General features: G+C 44.2%; 3 protein-coding genes across 4 annotated transcripts; 2 read left to right on the top strand and 1 right to left on the bottom strand.

Moving 5' to 3' along the window:
* LOC8071209 (fasciclin-like arabinogalactan protein 11) lies at nucleotides 369–1,536 on the top strand. The gene has a single exon (XM_002440617.2). The coding sequence runs from the start codon at nucleotides 441–443 to the stop codon at nucleotides 1,263–1,265; it is 825 nt and encodes a 274-aa protein (XP_002440662.1). The 5' UTR covers nucleotides 369–440; the 3' UTR covers nucleotides 1,266–1,536.
* Nucleotides 2,832–7,577, top strand: LOC8071208 (PHD finger protein ALFIN-LIKE 1). Its single transcript, XM_002440616.2, has 5 exons — nucleotides 2,832–3,098; nucleotides 3,194–3,226; nucleotides 3,350–3,572; nucleotides 6,753–6,882; nucleotides 6,964–7,577. The coding sequence occupies exons 1-5, from the start codon at nucleotides 2,981–2,983 to the stop codon at nucleotides 7,219–7,221; spliced, it is 762 nt and encodes a 253-aa protein (XP_002440661.1). The 5' UTR covers nucleotides 2,832–2,980; the 3' UTR covers nucleotides 7,222–7,577.
* Nucleotides 8,794–15,388, bottom strand: LOC110430625 (arginine--tRNA ligase, chloroplastic/mitochondrial-like). 2 transcript variants are annotated; one of them, XM_021448463.1, is made up of 18 exons: nucleotides 15,230–15,388; nucleotides 14,419–14,531; nucleotides 14,203–14,324; nucleotides 13,983–14,058; nucleotides 13,723–13,824; nucleotides 13,415–13,630; nucleotides 12,765–12,845; nucleotides 12,045–12,128; nucleotides 11,871–11,975; nucleotides 11,341–11,519; nucleotides 11,072–11,156; nucleotides 10,797–10,998; nucleotides 10,659–10,728; nucleotides 10,472–10,541; nucleotides 10,292–10,381; nucleotides 10,111–10,179; nucleotides 9,710–9,808; nucleotides 8,794–9,516 (listed from the first exon to the last, which is right to left on the bottom strand). In XM_021448463.1, exons 1-18 carry the CDS (start codon nucleotides 15,324–15,326, stop codon nucleotides 9,406–9,408), a joined length of 1,971 nt encoding a protein of 656 aa, XP_021304138.1. In that variant the 5' UTR covers nucleotides 15,327–15,388; the 3' UTR covers nucleotides 8,794–9,405. The 2 variants fall into 2 exon arrangements, with proteins under 2 accessions (XP_021304138.1, XP_021304139.1); XM_021448464.1 differs by having other exon boundaries at nucleotides 9,116–9,516; nucleotides 14,419–14,535; nucleotides 15,230–15,364.

Raw genomic sequence — 23,304 nt, 5'->3', positions numbered from 1 at the left:
ATTCCCACCACCATTTCTCTCTTCATCCCCTCGCTCGCTCTCACTCCTCTCCTCGGCAATCTCCTTATACTCCTCCATACCAAAAAAGAAAGTCGTTTAGAACAACGACACAGTCTCCAAAGTATAACTTTGACTCTTTATTTTTATAAAAATACTTATCAAAATGTGCAATACGTATATTTTTATGAAAGTATTTTTTTCAAGACAAATCTAATCATATGGTTTTCACATTTCCAAACTCAACAACTTAAAAGTTATTTATAATTTATATTCTCCATATTTGACTCAAATCTTGTCCAAAACGATTTGATTTATGGATATAGAGGGAGTATATATATATAACCCACTCCCCTCCATTGCAATATGCACATCAAGAATCCAACGCTACACTACACACAAAAGCTAGTACTCCTAATCCTAGCTAGTAAAACTAACCCATCATGGCGTCTCGCTCTCGCCACGCCGCCGGCCTTCTCCTCGCCGTCGCCGCCGTCGTCGTCCTATCCTCCGCGGCGCCGGTAGCGCACGGCCAGGCAGCGACAGCACCATCCCCAGCCCCGGCGGCGCCGAAGACGATCACGGCGATCCTAAGCAAAGCCGGGCAGTTCACCAAGTTCATCCAGCTGCTGCAATCCACGCGCGAGGCGGAGCAGATCACGAACCAGCTCAAGGGCAAGTCGTCGTCGTCCGGCGGCCTCACGGTGTTCGCGCCGCCCGACAGCGCGTTCTCGGCGCTGCCCAAGGGCACGCTCAACTCCCTCTCCGACCAGCAGAAGACGTCGCTGGTGCAGTTCCACGTCGTCTCGGCGGCGCTCGCGGCGGCGCAGCTGGAGACGGTCAGCAACCCGCTGCGGACGCAGGCGGGGGACACCGGGAGGGGAAAGTACCCGCTCAACCTCACCGCCGACGGCACCAACGTCAACATCTCCACCGGGGTGGTGAACGCCACGCTCGACGGCACGCCGCTCTACGCCGGGGACAGGCTCGTCGTCTACCAGGTCGACAAGGTGCTCCTGCCATGGGCGCTCTACGGCCCGCCCGTCCCGGCGCCCGCGCCCGCGCCCGCCGCGAGCAAGAAGAAGAAGAAGGCCGCGCCGGATGCGGTGGCTGACGCGCCCGCGGCTGAGACCGCGGCGGGGACGACGACGACGACGGCGTCGGCGGCTACGCGCGCGCGCGGTGGCGTCGGAGCTGCTGCTGCCGCCGCCGCTTCGTCCTGCGCGGCGGCCGCCGCCGCCGTGGCAGCTTTGTGGTGGGCCATCTGACATTCTGACCACCACGTACACCACCACGTACAGTACAGTAAGGATTCATGCCGCTATGTATGCGTGTCTTGTCGTCGTGGAGCTTCTTTTAAAATTTCGATCGAGAGAGATGTTTCTAATTCATCATCAGTCAGTTGTTTCTTCTTTTATGAAAACAAATATGTATTGTGGATGTATTTGGTGTCGTTTTGTAATGCTTGTGTTGTATGCTTTTCAAACTGTACATGATGTTGAATGGACGTATATTGTTATCCAAATGATTTGGACATCATTATTTGCTTATTATTACACAAAATTAACATTGAACCCAATTACTAGATCCAAGAATATTACAATCTCAAAGAACGAGATCCTCTCATACTGCGCTAGATGACAACAGAAGTAAGCTACATAGAAGATCAGGATCAGTATAGACAATCAAACACCTTGCAAAAATCATATGTGGCACGTAAATAGGAAAAAAAAGGCCTTTATATGGAGGCAATGTTAAATTAAATTTCACATTTACCGTTTGCTTATCTAGTACTCTTTGAATGGGATTTGCTTCCATTCAGGCAGCGGTTATTACATATTCTTATTTTTATACTAAAATTATAGTTTAGTTAGTTGCAATTTATGTAAGTATAATCTATAGTTTTTTTATTCTAAAAATAAAAAAACTCGTTAGAAAGGTTCTAAACCCAACAAAATTTGATTTGTGTTGGCACAAAGACAATTAACAATTATTTTTACAGTTAAACAAGGACACAGATTTGATGTATTATGACAAATTTAATAAATAATAAATCACAAAAGTAACAATTTACATGTGCTAGTTGGTTGTAAAAAGTGTTGCCTAAAATCAATTTGTTTTTCTCGATCAAGCAAAAGATTTACGCGTCTTTGTATTAAGATAAAGAAAAAGTTTAATGTAACATGCCTTAGCGCCGCTCTAGGTTAGGTGGTGAGAAGAGTAACATATGGACACTCAGACCCTCCCTCGTGTACTAAAAATTATGCCGTTACATTGGATACTACCTAAAAATCATCTTAAACATAAAAAATATAAGTAAGAGAAGTGAAAAAGAATCAAACACGAACACGTTCTAGCCGGCTCAGATCATGGTTTTGAACTGTCCCACAAATTTGAATTTGATTTCTCGTGTTTTGAAGCCATATATAGTTGTCAAAATCTTCATCTTGTCGTACCTTTTGTGTGGCTTTTATGCTTAAGATCCTACTAGTATGATTGTGATCGCACCAGAAGGCTTTCAACTTACGCGCTTGGCTAATAAGCCATGTAAGTACCGTTGATTGATTTATTATGAGATAAAAATATTATTAAATGTCTCATAGATTTGACAGATAAGCTCAAGTGAAACAGATGTTGATTTATATAGAGCCCATGATTTTTTTATTTAATTTAATTTAATTGTCCAAGCTCTCGTAGACTTTTACATAAATAGAAAAAAAAAAGAGATGAGGTTTGCTCCTTTCATCACAGGACAAAATAAATCTTGACATCCGCAGGGGCCCACACGAGAAAAAGAAACCCCCCCCGCAAGATCTTGCACATCTTCCCCTTTTACCCGGCAGGCAGCACTCGTCCTGGTGTACTACTATCGTTGCTCGCCTCCCGACCGCATCGCGATCAGTCATCTCCTCCCGCGGTCTCGCTCTCGCTCTCGCCGGAGAGAGATCAGACGCGCCGCCGCCACCGCCGCCGCCGCGGGGCCATGGACGCCTCCTACCGCCGCGCCGGCGCCGGGAGCGGCTCCGCTCCGCGCTCCGTCGACGACATCTACAAGGACTACCGCGCCCGCCGCTCCGCCATCCTCCGCGCCCTCACCCACGGTACGCCACTGGCCCCCCGCGCGGCTCCTGCTGCTTCCCGACACGCTTGTGAAGGTTCCAGCTCTAACCCTAGCCCCTCTCATCTCGCTTCGCAGACGTCGAGGAGTTCTACGCGCTGTGCGATCCAGGTGAGTCTCCTCCCTTCCCCTCGCGATCTCTCCGCGACTCCGCGCCGTGGCCTTCGATTCGATTTGATTTGGGTCCGACCTGCTGCTGATGCGGGCTGGCTGTTGCTGGTGTCGTCGGTGTAGAGAAGGAGAACCTGTGCCTGTACGGCTACGCCAACGAAGCGTGGGAGGTGGCGCTGCCGGCGGAGGAGGTGCCCACGGAGCTGCCGGAGCCGGCGCTCGGGATCAACTTCGCGCGCGACGGGATGAACCGTCGCGACTGGCTCGCGCTCGTCGCCGTCCACTCCGACTCGTGGCTCGTCTCCGTCGCATTCTACTACGCCGCGCGGCTTAACCGCAATGATCGGTACGACGCGTCGACACCATCCCCTCAACCCCCCCCCCCCCCCCCCCCCCCCCCCCCCCCCCCCAATTTCGCCTCTGTTTCTGTAAGGTCCGATGCTTGCCTTGCTGCGGTCACTTGCTCCTTCTTGGTGTGTGCTGTATGTGCTCATTGACACATATGGCATGCATAGATGTGCTGGGGCTGTCTCAGGAGTACTCTGTGAGTTGAAGTGGATGTCAGGATATGCATGGTGTGCTGTACTCTCTGTATGCATGTCATTGTGCGGACTTGTTTGGATCCAACATTTGTTTTGACAAGTAACTGTTTAGATTTGGTTTCGTGGAAGTATTTGCCAATTTTCAATGGAGAAAGCAAATGAGTTTGTTCCGATGTCCTCTGTCTGTTCTAAATTATAAGTTGCTTTTACTTTTTTGGGTCATCCATTTTACTATGTATCTAGACATATTATTATATTTAGATGCATTGCAAAATGGATGTACCAAAAAAAGTCAAAGCGACGTATAATTTGGCATGGAGGGAGTACCAATTTAAGGAGCTATATGCTGTTGAATTGTTTACTATAGTCATGCGAATTACTAAGTTATACTAGCTTATAAATTGACATTTTGCTGAAGTTGGGGAGGATATCTGTTTATCTGTGCTGTAGGCCTGTAGTTAGCATTATGTAAACTTCTGAGCATGTGTGTGTGTGTCAGTGTGTGAACTTAAGTTTTGTTCTTCCCTAAGATGTTGATACTGTCCTAATGAAGAGTAGTGTTGTTTGTTCATGTGGAAAGCTTAGTGTAGAGTGTAGACCCTTCATTGTCATTAGAATGTTCATATGTTGTTGAAGGAAATATGCCTCAGAAATATTCAGATGCTTGAAGCTGTTCTATCGTTTTAAGCTGATTCTAGTTTGGGTAATGAATTTCTTCCACCATGTATACAAGTTATTGCAGCATAAAGATATGAAGATACCTCTATGTGAGAAATTTCCATTCCAGCTTCTTATTCCTGAAAGACTTCTTGCTCTGACTTCAAGGGATTGAAACTTTTTCTGTAATGGTTGTAAAAAAAGACGGGTAGGAGCAGACTGTACCCCTGCTTTTTAACTAAGAGGATGCAGGGCTCAAACCTGGGTCTCCTGACTGAGAGCAAGCTCCAGTAACCAGTCACCAACAAGAGCACCTGCTTTGTGTGATGGTTGTACTTAGTTACATACAAAATTTTTAGTTAAAAAAGCATGGAAGTGTGAATTGTTGATTATGGTCTCTTCCAACTTTCACTTCTTGTTACTTACTAAGATTGTGGCTACTTTTGGATTTGGTGGATGGTGCTGATTATGTGGTTTGCTTAAGTACTCTACTTCAAGCTTTTACTAATATTTCTGCCAAAGTAGCTATTGATGACCGTGGCCAATTCTGTAGTAAAAGCCTTTTAGTCCCGAGCAGGCTGGGACAGGCTAATTCTGTAGTGAAGTCTTTTAGTCCCGAGCAGGCTGGGACAGGCTAATTCTGTAGTAAAGCCTTTTAGTCCCGAGCAGGCTGGGACAGGCTAATTCTGTAGTAAAGCCTTTTAGTCCCGAGCAGGCTGGGACAGTCTAATTCTGTAGTAAAGCCTTTTAGTCCCGAGAGCTATAGGAAAGTGCAAAAAAAAAAGATGAATTAGTAAGAGCCACAGGCCAAATCTGTACTAACTGCTAACTAGTATGATTTGACAAAATTGTCCTGTGGTTTGAAACTGTGTAGCTCTGCAGTATCTCCCATGCTAGACTGAGTTAATTGCTCATTGCTAAGATCATTTATTAGTCTCCAACAGTGAAAAAAAGAATGATGATGAGTGTAGGGAGAGAGAAGTGTTTTTTGGGGGTACAATTGTATGAAATCTATCTTATAATATATGTATTTTCCCATTGTCAATAACCACTTCTAGAACTAGAGCAAGCCCTCCTGATTATTCATTGCTATGATATATAATGACCACAGATTACTAAACAAGAGACACAACTATTAGGTACCTGACAACATATTGTATTGTTTCTTATATAATCAAATCATTGCACATCTAATCACCACCTTATGTACCCCCAAATTTATTGTCCTATGAATTAGCTTATTTCTGATTAAAATCTGGAATGGTGGTGTTATCATATATGGGGTTGGTAACTGAAGTTTACTTGGAGCAAGCAGCTCATCCTTAAATTTCTTTGCTTAGTTCCATTTGTACAATTGTTTTTAGTTTGTACTCAAAATTACATTCACATTATATAACTTTTGGACTTGTTGTCAAACTGCTAATATTTCATAGATTTGTTTGAAGCAACATTTTCCATGAGTATTTAATGAGTTAAGTGTTTTCATCTTCACATGTGCAACCTAGTTTGGTCTTACTGCTTTATTTCTTTTGAGGACTTTGGGACAATGCTGTGCACTCAAGTACTTTCGTAAATAGTATGTAGTTCCAACAGCTCAACTCCTGTGCAATGTTGCCAAACTAAATTTATGTATAGCTAAACTTCATGATTTTAAAAATATCTAGAGTAGTTTTGTATATTTACAGCATTTCATTTGTTCTTTCCCGATGATACGTTCTTCATTTGAATAATCTTTGTTGTAGACCAAGGGTTTTTTAGAGCAGTCAGTGATGAGTACAAGTGAATTATTTCCTTTACAACATGATGAGCATTGGGATCTTAGTCACCATGTAAATTCACTTGTAGTTGTAGACAGTAAGACACTTAAAACAACATTAAGGCCCCGTTTGGTAGGGCTCCTCTCTGGCTCCGGCTCCTCTAGACGAGACCTACCAAACGAGTTAGTAGTAGGAGCTGTTAAATGGCTCCGGCTCCTCTGGAGGAGCCTCTGGGGAGGAGCCCTCCCAAACGCACCCTAATATTGGCCAGTTGCAACTTGCAATCTTATAGTTGTGGCATTGTTTTTTTCATAAATGTTCTTACAGTTACCTTTGGCTAGTCAATCGTACTAAGTTAAAAGGTATTAAGCAGCCTTGACCTTGAACTAAGATGGAAGTGAAATATTTCATATTCTACCTTGCAATTGTTTTTGGTTGTTGTAGCAGGATCCAGTAGCCCATGGCACAATAATAACAGATGTTACTGCAATCTATATAATTTAACTGTGATTAGAGCAGTTGATATTGCGGTAATCATTTGTGTAATGCTTTTGCTTTCAAAATGAGCAGGAAGCGTTTGTTCAGCATGATGAATGATCTGCCAACTGTGTTTGAAGTCGTCTCCGGTGGTGTGAAACAATCTAAGGAGAGGGACAGATCCAGTACTGACAATGGTGGTAGAAATAAACTGTCAGCAAAGGTAACAAGATTCCGTCTGTGTTTTTTTTTACCACCTCTTCTATTGTCATGTTATGATGTTGAGCTTGATCTGTCTCTCCAGCAAACAAGTGAGCCGCCATTAGAAAATAATGTCAGGGAGCCTGATGAGGGCTACGATGAAGACGACGGCAACCACAGCGAAACCTTGTGCGGGACATGTGGTGGAATATACAGCGCAGATGAGTTCTGGATCGGGTGCGATGTGTGCGAGAAGTGGTACCATGGCAAGTGCGTGAAGATCACCCCCACGAAGGCGGAGAGCATAAAGCAGTACAAGTGCCCAAGCTGCTGCAATTCAAAAAGACCTAGGCCGCTCTAGGCCTGTAGCACCGCCCTCCTCACGGGAGGACGGCCATGGATGGAAGACTGAACAAGCAGGGAGATCAGATCGAGCTACTCCTTTGCGCAAGGTCAATACCGCCTTGCGATGTTTACTGTATCTTTTCGATTAAGCTTACATATGACGAACGATGGTGATGCTAATGTTGGTGGGAAGATCACACATATTGATTATATAACCTTGTTGTGGTTTCTCCATGCCATGGAGAGTTATGGTAGAGTCTGTATGTTGCCGGAGGAATAGGGGCAGGGGAAGCCTTTGTAACGTTTCTAAAGGTGAATTGGTCAGTTTAATAATCCGTGAGGTTTATGTTAATATATTCTATTTACTAAGACTGTTGGATTGCGTCACTAGACATGTGTGATTACGTAAACTACCACCCACTTTGTGATAATCCTCGTCATCCGCTTGATGCACTTCGACAACGATTTACTACTAGGCTAGGCAATTTCCCTTCGCTTCTCTCTCTTAATGCGGACAAATGCTTAATCGCCCTCTTACTGTTTCATTTTTTACAAAATAGCACGAGATGGTTTCAGTGACTTCTGTTCAACTATAACAAAACAGCTCTTAGTTCTTGCTAATAGAGTTTTTTTTTTGTCACAAGTTCTTACTAATAGAGTTGGGTAGTACTTACAGGGAACCTTCTCCAGAAAATTAGCTGTTATTGTGATCAACGTTCTTTTTCTTTGGGGGAGCAAATTGTAATGAATAGTTTGTGTCTAAGATGGATTGCAAGGCAACGTTGTTCTATCTTAGTCACTAGCTGAGTAGTTTTATTCTAAATTGCATTAACTGTGTACGGTGAAAACACTGGTTTTGTTTTATTCTAAATTACATTTACTGTGCACCGTGGTTTTATTCGATTTATTCTAAAGCAGTTAAAACACTGGTTTTATTTTATTGTAAATAGCATTTACTGTGCACCATGGTTTTCTTTGTTTTATTCTAAAGCAGTTAAATTGTCTGTACAGTGGTTTAACGGAAGTAGCATGGTTTCACTTCGACAACGATTTTACTACTAGGCTACGCAATTTCCCTTCACTTCTGTCGGACAATTTTCTTATATTCTGTTGCCTATTTGACTGAGAATGTGGACAACATTTGCTTAATCACCCTTTAGTGTCATGTTTTTTTTTAAAAAAAATAGTACGAGATGGTTTCAATGAATTCTGTTCAACTATCATAAAACAGCTCCTTAGTTCTTACTAGATTGTTTCATTGCATTTAAAATGGGTACATAGCAAGCTACCAATAATTCTCTGGACATTCATATCTTGACCATTTTTACCCTGTGTTGGATTCATAATCGTTAGACAACTGACCGTGGTTATCACTACCTTAGTCAGACTGAATAGCTACACAAACATTCCACGAAAGTGCTAACTTTCCATGGTTTACAGTGACACAATGACCATTTTGAATTGATAACATCAAAAGAGATATGCAATGTGGCTGGCAAATGCAATGAGAAAGAATCAAGCCTTTTATATATGTGCAGGTCCTGGTCCAGATGGCCAGCAGGTTCAGGTTCAAGTTACAGCCATCAGGTGAAAGTGAAACTTCCAACTAGCTTTTGCTGTTTTATTCCATAGCAGTAATCCAACACTACGAGGAACAGAACAGATATCATAATAGCAATTCAACACTGAGGAACACAAATATCCCCATTCTGGCAACGACAAAGACCCCCAATCCGCTATTCTTAGTGTTTCTTTGATTCTCTACCAGAGTTCATCAACTTGAATAGAGAATATTGTAGGGAATCTGAAATGTGAACATGTTGTCTTCTGAAGAATTTGGAGTAGCCAAACCCTGTTTTACCTGAACAGGGGTGCTGGGTGCACACAAAACAAGGGTGGAGTAGACAACGTTAAGATTAGGGTTTGTGGTCTAGGATTAGAACTTAAACTTGCCTTACAGCATTGATTGATGAGCTACCACCAGGCAAGACAACACAAAAATACATATCGCATGGGATCAATAGGAAATCTGCAACCAGATTTCGCTACAACCTTTTGAGTTGCTTCTGTTTTCAAACAGGACAGTGGATTACAGTATGTTAACTGCCTCAACTAGGTTACAAGACCAAAACTGCAACCATGATGAATTGGGGTTTCTACGTAAAGTGATGTTGAATGTATAAATCAAACATGCATCCGATCAAAGCTTGTAGACTGGTGTGATCCCGAGCAGGTTGAAGCACTGTCGCATGACAACAGCAGTCGCTTGGCAAAGCAACAGGCGGCTTGTCTCCTCCGGTGACCCGACCACCTGTTGGGATCAATGCAGAGTGAGAGTGGTTAGATAGCATCAGGTCATCAGCAGAGTATTACTGTTGTATGGAAATAAGCAGGTCTTTTTGCAGTTTGTATGAGCTGATGTCAATCTAAATAGTAAATACCCAAGAAACAATACAAGATTTATTTGAAGAGGGTAAGAGTGATGCAAATGGGAAGAAGTATACCTGGCAGTTGGTATAGAATTTTGTGAACATTTCAGATAGATTGTACAAGTATTCACATACAACATTTGGAAGTAGATTCGTGCAGGCCTCTTCAACAACCTGAAACATATTGAAGTGGCAATCAGAAAGGGAAAACTGTAGTAATTTCAGTTATATTAGATTGCACCTAAAGCCAAACAGAAAATTGCTCTTGGAGTATACAACAAGAAAAAACATTCTTGCAGTATCCAACGAGGAAAAACATACAGCAAAAAGCCAAAACGATTCCCAACACCCAAGAATGCCTCCATGTATGCTCTCAGATCAAAACTAGAACTGACCAGCGACTCAACAATGGCATTGGTATCTTGACTTCCACAAATTTATGTAAAATAAAATTCACTAATAGTGAGGAAGGGTACCTCTGCAAATCGGATAAGATATAGCCCCAACACACGCTCATCTGGATGGTCGAGAGAAATGGCTCCGCTCTAGAGGAAAACAGTATGAAATTTTCAGCTCATAACTTATAGCCAAGAGAATTGGTGCTAAACCTTCACCAAATTAATGACAGTATCTGCACGAGTAAAACATAAAGCTTACCATCTTCAGCTCTTCCACATCCTTGTTGGATTTCCGAATAATGGAACAAATACGAGCATGTGCATACTGAAGGTACACAGCAGTATTTCCCTGTTCACATAGAGAATGAACATGAGCATAATGATGATCATGTTAACAAAATTCCCACAGTGCATTCTATGAAAATAGTCTGATTGGCACCTTATCGCTCAGCATCTGTTCAAAACTAAATGTGTAATTAGTCAGCCGATTATTCTTGAGATCAGCATACCTGTAGTAAAGTTACAGAAATGCATTATGATAAATTGGATTATCCCTAAAATACTTAGGCATATCTTAGTCAAATCAAGAGATGCATCTTTCTAAAACAAGACAATCCAGAACATACTTCACAGCACCATATCCAACTGCCTCTGAAGTTTGCTCTAATTCCTCATCCGTCCAGTCAACAATTTTGCCTGAACAAAAATAATGATCATATTTACCTGAAGGATAACAATAAGGTTCCAAAAATAGTCCAATTTACCATTTTCAGTGAGCCGTTGTTGTAGTTCTGATTTGCTCCGAGATTTAGCCTCATCAAGTAGCTCTACCAATCGAACAACCTCAGTACTGCGGGTTCGGAACCGCTTGCCATCTGAACCAAGAACAAGACCAAATCCAACATGGCTTGTTTTTGGAAACTTCTTTTCACTTGGATCTGGGAGCCAACCGGCCATCTTTGCAGCCTGTAGAAAGACAGTAGAAGATTCAATAAAAGCACAGAAAATGGAAAACACATTGGAGCCACTCCATGCTTACACTGAAAAACATGTCAAAGTGCTGCTGCTGACCAACATCTGTCACATATATGATCCATTCTGCCTTCTCAACATTGAGCCGATACCTCCATAAAACCATGGACACAAAATATTAAATCCACACTAGATGCATCAATTACACAAATACATTCTGTTTGCTTCAACGACTCCCTGTTAAGTCTGTTGAGAGGTTTATGTTGACCAGAATGTACTGCGTCCAGAGGCTTACGTTCTACAACTGAATGAACCCTCAAAAGCACAAGCACTTACCAAAGAGCAGTTAAGTCTGTTGAGGCATAGTTGAAGCCACCATCACTCTTAACCACTATCAAAGGGATTTGATGACCTTGAATAAATATAACTCGGGCACCCTCACTCTCCTTGATCAAGCCTTTGTTATTCAATTCCTCCAGCACTTGAGGAATATAAGGATTATAGAAACTCTCCCCCTGAAAGGTGCTAGATTAATTAGCCTAAACCAATGGCCTGGTCAGCTGCTTCATTGAAGAGGCAGACAACATAGCATAAACATTCAACAATACCAAATGATCAAACTTTGATTAACAAGGGATACAAATGCTCCAGTTAAAACACAGATATGCATGTACTTTTTTGTGAAAAACTGAACATGGTAGAAGTTGATGTGAACAGGAACGCTGCCAAGACAACGCTAGAAACCCAAATTTAGATGTGAATCAAAGCCTAAAATATCCATAAGAGTAATTTCACCTCACACCTAAATTCTGTTGGCAACCAACCTTTCCATCAAAAATATATGTTTCAACTACAATGTATCGTACCTTTTCTTCAAGCACCACATTTAGGCGCTTGTAGACCAAGTCAAATTCGCTCCTGCTAATGTCACAAATCTTTTTCCATGCTTCTCGATATTTTTCCTCCCCTCCCTACAGATAATACAACACTTGGATGAGAACATGCCAACCTTCCCAGAGTCGACATCCAAAATGATGCACCTGTAGCCGAACAACTCCTTGTTGAGCCCTTGCTTTAAACTCTGGATCATTGTCAAACTTGTGCTTGGATGCTTTATAGAAAATCTGTGTCATATAACCAAAGTTAAAATGTCAGTCCCAATAGCAGGAATAAGACACGTTGTCATGGCAAAAAAAAAGGCAATTTCCAGAACTTATTTTAAGGGATCCATTGATTTTGAACACACATGCTTTAATGTACTATGAAGGAAAACAGGCAACCAACTATGAAGTAGGTAGAAGGATGCTCAACTTATTACAAGAAACTACCAACAAAAAGATAAATCCAATGTGCTAACCCAGATACACACGTTGAGGACATAAATATGTAGTGGATTTTAGCTTGACACCACAATACAATCACAACAGTAATTTACTAATTTATGACACTGACAAGGCATAAGCCACCACAGCAATAATACTGTGCATAAAAGTTGAATAAGCATTTGGGTGTGGTATTCACAAGTGCTACCACGAATACAGTCAGAGCCTATTAATTTTGACCAAAGATCTATTGTTAAGTGATTGGATATGGTTTGAGTTAATATTTCACAGAAATACTTTTATCATTTTATCCTAATGATTTTTTATGACAATAAAACTTAGTGGTCAACTTGGTATCAAATTTGGCTTTCATGTTTGCATGTTTTGTATGCAGAGAGCTAAGTGGCAAAGAATTGCATCATTGCATCGAATGTGTACCTGAAGGTCCCCAATGGCCTGGCTACCTATCTCCTTCCAATTAGGAAATTGCTCAAAAAGATATTCTATTAGCATCCCAAACTGCATGAACAGAAACATTAGTTAGCATGCTGCATGTGTTGCAGTAAACAGTCTCAATCTTTTAGGGCACCTACAGGAAACCAAGGCACAAACTTCTCCAACAGCATAGCCACACACAAAATCTTTTAATTTAAGCATGATTTTACTTCTTACAAAATGAAAATGTGTTAATAGGAAAGCCTGGATACAGAAACTACATGGCAATTACTACACATATAAAAAAAGGTAATTATAATGTTAAGGAAGGTGTGGTGGTGCTTCCATAGAAATAAATAAATTGCATCACAAAGTGGAAACAGACTCTGGGTATCCAGTTATAAAACAGAAGGTGATTAACACAACACCAGCAGAACCAATGCCAACTAAACCTTTTGGCCAATGAGGACAGAAAATTGTAGATGTATTAAGCAATTGTAGGCTGTAGAAGTAGGTATAGAAAAGGTTGGGCACCAGAAGAAGTATTTTCCACAAGAATCAAGTACTAAAGCAGCTCAACAAATATGTAAAAACATTTTGTTTCACTGAAAGCAAGTAATAAAATGTTTAGCGCTCAACACAAGGCCTGTTACCTGTGTACCCCAATCTCCCACATGATTTCTTCGCAGAACATCAACATTCGAGAACTCAAACATGCGTGCTAATGTATCTCCAATAATTGTAGACCTTAAATGTCCCACGTGCATTTCCTTTGCAATATTAGGTGATGAAAAATCAATCACTGCCCTCTTTACTGGCAGAGTTGGTGCCCAAGTCTTGATACCATTAACAAGCATGTCTTGTATTCTCTGCAATAATGTAGCTCATTGACAATTTGCGGGAATAGACAATGGCACTGCTAATGCTAGCATAACTTGTAGATAAAAAAATTCAGTCAAACCTGTGCAACCCAGCGGTTTGATAAGGTAATGTTCACAAAACCAGGTCCAGCAACAGATGTGGATTCAATAATATCAGAAGAAGGCAAGTTCTTAGCAATGGCCTGTGAAAATGTGAAGAGAACAGTATATTGTTAAGGTAAAAGAGCGTGAGCATGCATGAAAAACTGAAGCAGGTCATAAAGAAATATTAGTTCCAAATCTTCTGACAAAATTTTTAGTTTAAGTCTATATTACAGAATAAAGGTAGATAGACAAATACCTGCCCAATGGCATTAGGGTTTTTGAAACTAGTTCCAGATCCTTTAACCTTTGACCATAATCCCATAGCATTGTTGCTGCACATGGTTCAGCAAGAATCCATTGATGAGAACTTGGAAGAAACACTAATTATAATAACAACTAATAAAGGAGCAACAGATACTAAGATTATATGAGGGATTGATGCAGGCAGCAGGTAAGGCAACATGCAAACAACGTACCACTGGTAGTCAGCAAACTTGGCTGAAACTTCAACCATGGGTTCTACCTCCACATCAGGCACGGTAGCCCGGAGGGATGAAAGGACAAGCCTGGAGAGCTGTTGCTTGACACTCCCAGCCCGCTGCACAGTCAGACCCAAATCAAGCAGGGAAACTGGAAAAGGAATTAAGCGATGCAATTCACCACAGTGGCAGCAGCCTACTCAGTGCACTCACCACGGTGGATTCCTGCTCCTGGGGAGCAATGGAGGTCGAGGTCTCATCTCCCATGGTGGTGGCACTGTACGAGAACCGCACAAGCCTGGAGGAAGAAGCAGCTCTACAATGACCTGGCTAGGTAGACAACACCGGAATGACAAAACAAGTCCAAATTAATCAATTAATCAATGCAGTGAGTCTGAACTGAAGAGGAAGCATAACAAGTGCAGGGCTCCTAACAGCGAATCCCAATCCACTAACAATTGAAATCTAGTGCCCACACTGGTTAATGTGAAGCAAATTAAGAAATCAAATGAGCACAAGTAACCGATACCGTACGACAAAACAAGTCCAAATTAATTAATTAATTAAGCAATGAAATGAGCATAAGTAACCAAAACCGAAAGCGTGACAAGTTCAATGTTCCTAATCAGCTGATTCAATCCAAATCTAGCGCCCTCAGCAGTTATTAATAACTTAAAGCAATGTTGGTGATGAACCTAACAATTTACACATCCAGAAACGCACGTGAGTACTGACGCTACACTAATCCCCGCTGATGCGAACGGGAATGAGAGGGTGGAGCCCCAACACAGAGCAAATCTATAAACCCCCAACCTTACCCAACCCCCAACTCCCGAGCGCCCTCTCGAAAATCCACGGGAATCTAACGCCACCCGGACCACCAAACCCTAAACCCCAGACCGCGCGTCGCACTCACACCCAGACCGACCCTAAAATCCCCTCCCCCTTGTTCCTCCGCGGCGAGCGGAGGCGGTCGGAGCAGCGGGCTCGGGGAGGAGGAGCGCGAAGGGGGAAGCGAACTCACCGGAGCGCGGGGCGCGGGGGAGGAGCGGGAGACGGAAACGGAGGCGCGCGGGGGTAGGCGCCGCCACTGCAGTTGCTGCTGCCGCGAGAGCTCGCATCCTCGGCCCGCCGTCCGTTAAATACCCCCTTCCCCCCCTCTCACGGTCACGCGTGGGAGGCTGGGGAGCTGTAGCTGCGAGTGGGGAGGCGACCGCAGCAGGTAACGTAGCGGGCGCGACACCCAGGCCGGCACGGCACACACGCACCGCGCGAGGGTTTTTGGCTGGAATGTGAAATCCTTTTTCTTTTTTTTTTCTTTACCAGAAGGGGCTTGCGCCTCTACAGGTGAAATCCTTTTTTGCTCGTCTTTTTCTTTTCTCATGTTAAAGAATGTAATTATAGTATAGTGTTACAAATTACAGTTAAACTAAATAATAGTTGTGAAATACAAACGAAAGTGCTACATTATCAATTTTGTAAAAGTTTTTAGAATTAAACAAGGCCCTAATTGCATGGCGAATTGGGTGCTCCAATTGCTAGTAGCTATTACGTGTGATGAGATAAGTCTCTCGGCATGCTCCTCGCCTTCTCCCTCCTCTCGAATTGGGACATGGCTAGATTACAGTGCAAAATGTAAACGCTCTATTTTTTTAAAAAAAAAATTCAACATGCTAACTCCAGATGACCTCCTGCAAAGTAATCGACACCAAGACTACATTGGGTGACCCTTGGCAACCAGGTTTCTAAACCTGTGTAGTGGCTGTTGCAGCGGCTGTGTCGAGGCCGCATAAAGCCATCAGAGCCTTCATGATAACATCGGTGAGTGGCCCTTTGAACAAGTTGAAGTAGCTCAGCAGCAGATTGTCGTTGCTAAGTCCTTCATCTTCGAGGATGCCCAACCTTTTCATGAGCACTTGTCGAGCCTTTGCTTGAGTGTCACCTCTGGGTCAGTTCATGGCTGCTATGTGCACGCTCCTGCGTGCTGAAGCCACGGCCTTCTTGTGTCACTGTGGTAGGCTGGCTCTACGCGGTGGAACCTGCAAGATGGGTTGGGGTAGAGGATGTAAGAGCCCCTTCACGTCCATTGTAGCATCAGTCGTAGTGCCAATAGCAGCCTATACCTCCAATACTGTGGTGGCCTGTTCTAGACATTACTGCTGGAGTTCGTTTGCCATGTGCCCATGACACAAGCAGGTGGTGCTTGGGCCTTGAGCGCAGCATCTGGAGTAGATGAATCCAGGACGGAACCGCACCACCTGCACGTTCCCCTCTGGTTGCGCTTCTGGTCGGTGTGGGGGTGGAGCACGAAGCCACCTAGAGTAGACACGTCCTGGGCGGAAGCACCGCTCTAGCACGAGGTGGGAGCGCTGTTGTGTTCCCCCTTAGGGGGCTGTGAGGTGAGGGTCGCTGTCTGGGTCAGACGAGCATAAGATAAGAGCAGTGGCCGACAGCGAATCAGGCTAGTGTTGCTGTGTGACAAGCTGTCATGTTGGGGGGCTGGTTCCCAGGTTGGAGAGGCTGCAGGTGGTGGAATCACGACCGAATCATCCAGCTGATTATGGTTTGCACGCACCTTGGGGGTTCGGCGATGGTTGTTGCTAGTGTCACCTCCGAAGTCAGGCGACTTGCAGCGCATGCATGTTGCTGGGGACTCTGAATGCGCTATTCTAGGTCGTCGATCTGATTGCGTGTGCATGTGATGCCTGCAGTAGGGCGTTCGCTCTCTGCTCTGACCATGGGACCATCGAGGAACATCCCTCAGGCGGACGGGGTCAGTGGTTGTGGCGAGCTGCTGTCGAGTCCCCGGGCCGCCAAGTGTTTGGCCCTGATGTTGTCATCCGCAAGGTCACTTGGGGCATAGAAGCAGGTGCCACAGTCAGCAACAACGTTGTCCAAAGGGTGTGGCGACCTCCGTGCTCGGGGCTCCGGTGCCGGCAGACCCATGCCTCGACTCTGAACGCTCCTACTCCCGCCCCTTGGGCGCACGTGACAGGCTCCGGATGAGGCGTGAGCTCTAGTTGCCGCCATGACATTCATGGTGCCCACAACGATCATTGTCGTCGAACGTCTGCTGCTGACGTCTGCAGCGTCCTCTCCCCATCAACAATGCCTATTGAGGTTGCATATTCATTCTTTGAGGTGGAGGGCTATACCCTAAAAGGCCTATTTCATGAAATACGAGATGTGAAGGGGGAGCTCGAAAATGTTCAAGCTTTCTTGTGTGCCGCCAAGAGACTCAGGGACATCGATGAGGCCATAGAGTCTTGCTTATGAGATCGAAGATGTCATTGCAGAGTGCTCTTACCATCTGGGGGGAGATGCTGATGGCATGTTTCTTTTCAAGCCAGTAAGAAGGATCAGACGGATCAAGATATGGTACCGCATGGTGAAAAGGCTCCAAGACATCTGCGTAGTAAGACTAGGCGACAAAAGCATAATAGAACAGGGGGTGCATGCTGTTGCAATTGCGAGCACTGCCTGCGAAGGACGGGGACTACGGGGCCGACATGGGAGGATGTACCATGCGGTACCATACTTGATGCACCGAGTATGGTACCGCAAGCCAATCTTCCTTAATAGAGACCGAGTATGGCGCGAGACCTGATCGGCCGACCGAGTATGGTACCGCATGGTGAAATTACTACGCATCGATCATAACAAGATCTATTTATTTATTTATTTATTTATTTACATCAACAAAAGATTGCAAATCAAGGAGGAGAAAAAAAGAACCAAGATATGCTACATTAAACCTCCAATAGACTATTTGCTTCATCAGTTCAGGATGCAAAAAGACAATATTTGACTCCATGAATTCTTGGATGATCTAAGATATACTAAATGCCTCTAAATGAACTAGGCATGGTATATTATCTGCACCTGCAACACACAGATGGAAATCATGCATATTTTGCAGATTTTTCATTTTCATGGTTTTTGGTTCCTCCGTTTCAGCATCTGTCATCTACCCTGTGCCTTCTCAGAACAATTTTTCATCTACCCTTACCCTGTGCCTTCTCAGAACAATTTTTCATCTACCCTGTGCCTTCTCAGAACAATTTTTCTTTGATCCACAGTACAATAGTCAGACATGCGGATCAACCATTTGAGCAACACTGGTCCAGTTAACAAAGTGTAAAGGAACATTGAGGAAATTTACGAATCGAGGGATAATAACTCCTTGGAATTACCACGATTATCTGTTACTGTCAGGTAAGAAATGGCCTATCTATGATATCATGTCTTCGTTATCACTAGTGATCAAACAGGTAGTAAACCATCTTCTCCCCGACCAGGTGGGGCTTCAGCTGTCTGGCAAAAACACTTTGTCCTCCCATGCAGATTGTCATTCCACCACCAACAATAAGGGCAAACATGATCTCTAATAGGCAGAGCGTGGCAACGAAGCTTAGGGCATGCCTGTTGTTTTTAGCTCCTCTCGCAAGACCGTCAGGATAACGGTGAGTGGGAAAACAACAAATGGAAGCACACCAAACAGAATATACGCTGCCAGCTTAGGGTCTTGCTCTTGCCTAGGGAACCAGTAGTGGTGGGGATGCATACAGATCTTGGTTTCACTCAATATAGTAGATACGTCTCACTGAATGTAGTGAGAGCTAAGAGGCCCATCACTGCTGTATCAGTAACCTTAGATAGAAATTTTGAAGTTTCCTAAATAAGAAAAATACATATTTTTTATTAGCATTTCATAATGAAAGGATCAAGATGCCCAAGAAAGGGGATGAATTGGGCTTCTCTAAAAATTTAAGCAACCTATAAGCCTCAATTCAATCCTTGTGGCTAAGTGTGCTCTAGGGAGCTACCGAATAAAAGTTTTGCAACCTAGTTCCAATCCTATTCTAGCATGGCAATTCTAAGAATGTAAAGTACTCAAAGTAAGTGCTAGAATGTAAAGGATGAGAGGAAGAGAAACATGGCGATGTTTTGCCAAGGTATTGGAGAGTCGCCACTCTCCACTAGTCCTCGTTGGAGCACCAACACATGGGTCTTGCTCCCCCTTGGCCCGTGTAAGGACCAAATGCTCTCTACGGGCTGATTCTTTGATACTCCATTGCGGTGAATCGCCCACAACCGCTCACAAAGCTTGACATGAACCACTCACAAGACCTCCGGATGATCTTCGTGCCTCCAATCACCACCGAACCGTCTAGGTGATGGCGATCACCAAGAGTAACAAACAAAGAACTCTCACTTGACCCAAACAAGGCACTAGAGAGTGGTGGATGCACACTTGAACTCTTGGAACTCACTAGAGAAGGATCTCTTAAGAAATCACTTAATTCTCAATCATCTCTAGGCTCTTGCTTCTCTCTTTGCACCACAAGGTGTTTTTCAACTGAACAAATAGGCAAGAGACCTACCTTGGATGAGGTGGAGGAGTATAAATACTCCTCATCAAGTCCAAGGGTCGGCCACACAAAATCAACAGAAAATCGCGTGCACTGGACGCACTTTATGTTGCATCGGACGCACTCCGCAAAGAGTCTGGTGTAACTCTAACGGCTAGTTGTACTTTGTAAAACTCCCCTCACCGGACGTTCTTCAAGCGTCCGGTGTCCTCACCAGGGTCACGTCCGATGATAAACTAGTTTTACACCCTCTCTGGGTAAGGGACCGGACGCACCCCGTAGGGTCCGGTGCGTGCGTCCGGTGCCTAACCCTAGGCTCTCGACACGCTGGCTCAACACCTGCATACACGGGATGTGCCTACAGTGACACTGCAGCATCCGGTGCTAGTGTCTGGTGCCTCTCCTCAACCAATACTTCGTCGAATCACGAACTTTTCAAAACGAAGTTTGATTCTCAGGATCTAAGGACTTTCTCTGAGCTGCCTAGTGCTAGATTCATCAAGTGTGCACCACACCTAAACCTAAAGCCTTGTCTAGGTCAAGCTTCCCGTTCTATGCCCCCATTAATAGTACGGTTAAAGAAAAAACAAAGTCCTAAACTACTCTAAGTGCTCTTCAACTCCAAATGGCACTTAGACCTAGTCTAGTCTTGACGATGTCCAATAATCCTTTGAAAACCGAAAACGATTTTCCACCATTAAGTCGGCATGAACAACTTAGTCCATCGATCACCAATACCATGACCTAACTCAAATGATTTTACCGCTGCAAATCACACGTTAGTCATAGTAATCAACATTGTCATTAATCACCGAAACTCACTAGGGGCCTAAATGCTTTCACATAAATTAATAGGCCTATGGAGATGCTAATTTATATAAAGGTGACATTTTTAATGCACATGTAGAATTTACTGTCATAAATGATCAAAGAGTTACTCATCCTAGTATGACATGCCATATGTGGAATGCAAAACAGCAAAAGTTTTAGGTAAATACATTTTTTTGGAACTCAAATAAATACATATGTCGCTAGTCATGCAAGGGAAAATTTAGTAGGATGCTGACATTACAATATTACATAAGTTGCAATATTTTAATTGATAGCATGAGCACAATCTCTTGGGTGAAAAATAAAATAAACTTCCAAAATAAAGGAAAACAATTACTTACTTCATCATTGAAGGGGAATAAATCAGTCCAAGCCAAGATCATTGCATCCCGTGGCCCATCATCGATGTCTACCAGTCGGTCCTGCAGCAAAAGCAGAAGTAAAGGTCAACATTACATTCAGATATGGAGAAGTTATATTAAAAGAAGATGTCAAAATCCATAAAGCAAACATACAACAATGACAAACTATTTCTTAATTGCTTGTTGCCAACTTTGTATAGACGGCTTGACTTGTTTCTATTTCAAATTCCAACAAACTACCATACTAACCTACTTTCAGTGAATGGAGCCATGGAGGGATTTATTACAAAGTTTAAGAATACCCTAGGTTTTAACATGAATACCCTAGGTTTTAACATTTGTTTTTTCAAATTGTTATTTAGGAGAAAATTCGGTGAACTTTTTTTATTTTTAGTCCAAATTCGAAATATATTTCAAATTTGACCAGGTTTCAAAATTATTTTTAAGACTAACCCGTTTGGCCCCGCCACCATGCATGGCGAGGCAAATGAACTGTACCCCGCCATGCACGGCGGCGGGATAAAGCTGCCACGTGGCATGCGGCAGCAGATCCTGCTGACGTGTACCCCGCTATGATCCATAGCGGATTAGGGTTCTCCGCCCCGCATCATGGCGGGTTCCTCTTTGCTTCGCCTCCTTCTCTGCACTGCGAGTGCTGCCGTCTGCTATACTGCAAGTGGTAGCTGGAATGGATGTCATATTGCCAGAGCTACTGCCAGCGTGAACCGGGCCTGTGCTGATGTGATTGGTGCTGCCTGCCAGAGGTGCTGCCATCTCCTACTGCGGCCTTGTCCTTGCGTAGTTCCAAAAAAATTTACAAATTTTTTCAGATTTTCCGTTACATCGAATCTTTAGACGTATGCATAGAGTATTAAATATAGACGAAAATAAAAACTAATTGCACAGTTTGGTCCGAATTGACGAGACAAATCTTTTGAGCCTAATTAGTTTATGGTTAAACAATGATTATCACAAACAAACGAAAATGTTACAGTGTCGTGAATTTTTTTTCTCAGAAACTAAACAAGCCGTGTGAATTAAATATAATTTTGTTTCACGCGCATTCAGGCAGCGATAACTTCCCGCGCGATACAGCCAGACCCGCTACACGCTGGTCACAAGATTGATTTCCATCGGCGGTAGTTATGTAAGTTTTTCTTCTTTTCTTTTCTTCCCTTTTCTTTTTTCTGGCAGCGTCTAAGTAGTTAGCGTATGTTTTCTTTTCTTTGGAAGGGCTGTCTGTCTATGAAAATAAGGTCTGAAACTTATAGCTGCTGACGGAGAAGGCTCGTTGACCCGCCGCCCTGCTCGTGATAGGAGCCCCGCTGCCATGCTCGCGCCCCGGCCGGCAGCGCCCGCGGCCGCGCCTGGCCGCGCCAGCTCGACGCGCCGCGCCACCCCCGCCGCCCGTGCCATCGCCCACGCCGGCAGTCCGCCCGTCTTCCCCGAGCATACCTGGGCCGCGTACCCCAAGCGTTGCCGCCGGCGGGCCAGATCCGGTGCTTTCTGACACGGCTGAGTAGTCGGCGAGGCTGGCGCCGCCGCCGCCACGACGTGTGTCGTCGCCGTGAAGGCTTCGGCGTAGAGCTGCATATGCGAGGTGGACTGCTCCACGGCGGACGCTCAGCCTCCGGGCGCCTTGAAGTCGAAGGAGGAGACTGACGCTAGCACCTACCTCCCGTAAGTTGATTCCGTCGAACTTGGTGGTGGAAGAAGATGGTCCGGATGCGGATCTGCTGGTCAAGCGTGGCCGCGAAGAACTATCTCAGTGCGTGGAAATGGTTACGGCGGTGACCCAGCGGCCAAAGCCAATTCATGCAACGCAACCAATCCACTCAATGTTTTGGGCCTCTTCTGATGCAATGGATGATTCCGAGGACGAGGATCCTTCTACACCCGAGTTCGTGCAACTGGCGCTTGAAGCAGGGTACTCCATTGATGAGCTCGTCGCAACGGAAGATGCTCTGAACGCAGGTAACTCTTCCAATAACCTCAAGTCTGCACATTCGATCGTTTCTAATTTAGTGAACCGAAAGATTACTGGTGGAGCTCCTTGGCAGGGGCCGCTACCGCCGCCTCGCATTTCACCTCCCAGAACGCTGGGAGACTTTTTTGCCAAGGCTTCTTATCGGCGATCGTCAGTTTCACGTTCGCCGGCGGCAAGTCCCGCGCTGGGCAGCGTTGTTAGAGGTTCAATGTTGACTTTTTCAAAAAATTTTGAAAAACAACAAGGGTGAGATTTCGGGGATCAGGATCTGTTTCCTCCATTAGCTCCAGCGCCACTTACGGTGAACACCACCGTGTGCAACAGAGAATTTTTTTCGGCGATAGATTCGGTTCCAAATAAATCTCGTGAACTTGACAAATTTAACCGGTATCAATTTGGGCCTAGCAAATTCTATAGGCCCACAAAGGGTTTGTGTTCTCTTTTCCTTCGTACTGCATCACGTCGCACCCGTAAACCAAGTCTGTCGCCGCTGACTGCTTCCTCCCCACGTCGGCGTTCCTTTGCCGAGGTGGTGAAAGGAAAAGGG

Source organism: Sorghum bicolor, chromosome 9 (assembly GCF_000003195.3).
Source record: "Sorghum bicolor cultivar BTx623 chromosome 9, Sorghum_bicolor_NCBIv3, whole genome shotgun sequence".
In the NCBI taxonomy this organism is placed as follows: Eukaryota; Viridiplantae; Streptophyta; class Magnoliopsida; order Poales; family Poaceae; genus Sorghum; species Sorghum bicolor.
The sequence above is the reverse complement of the archived record's forward strand: the minus strand, read 5'-3'. Positions and strand labels throughout refer to the sequence as shown.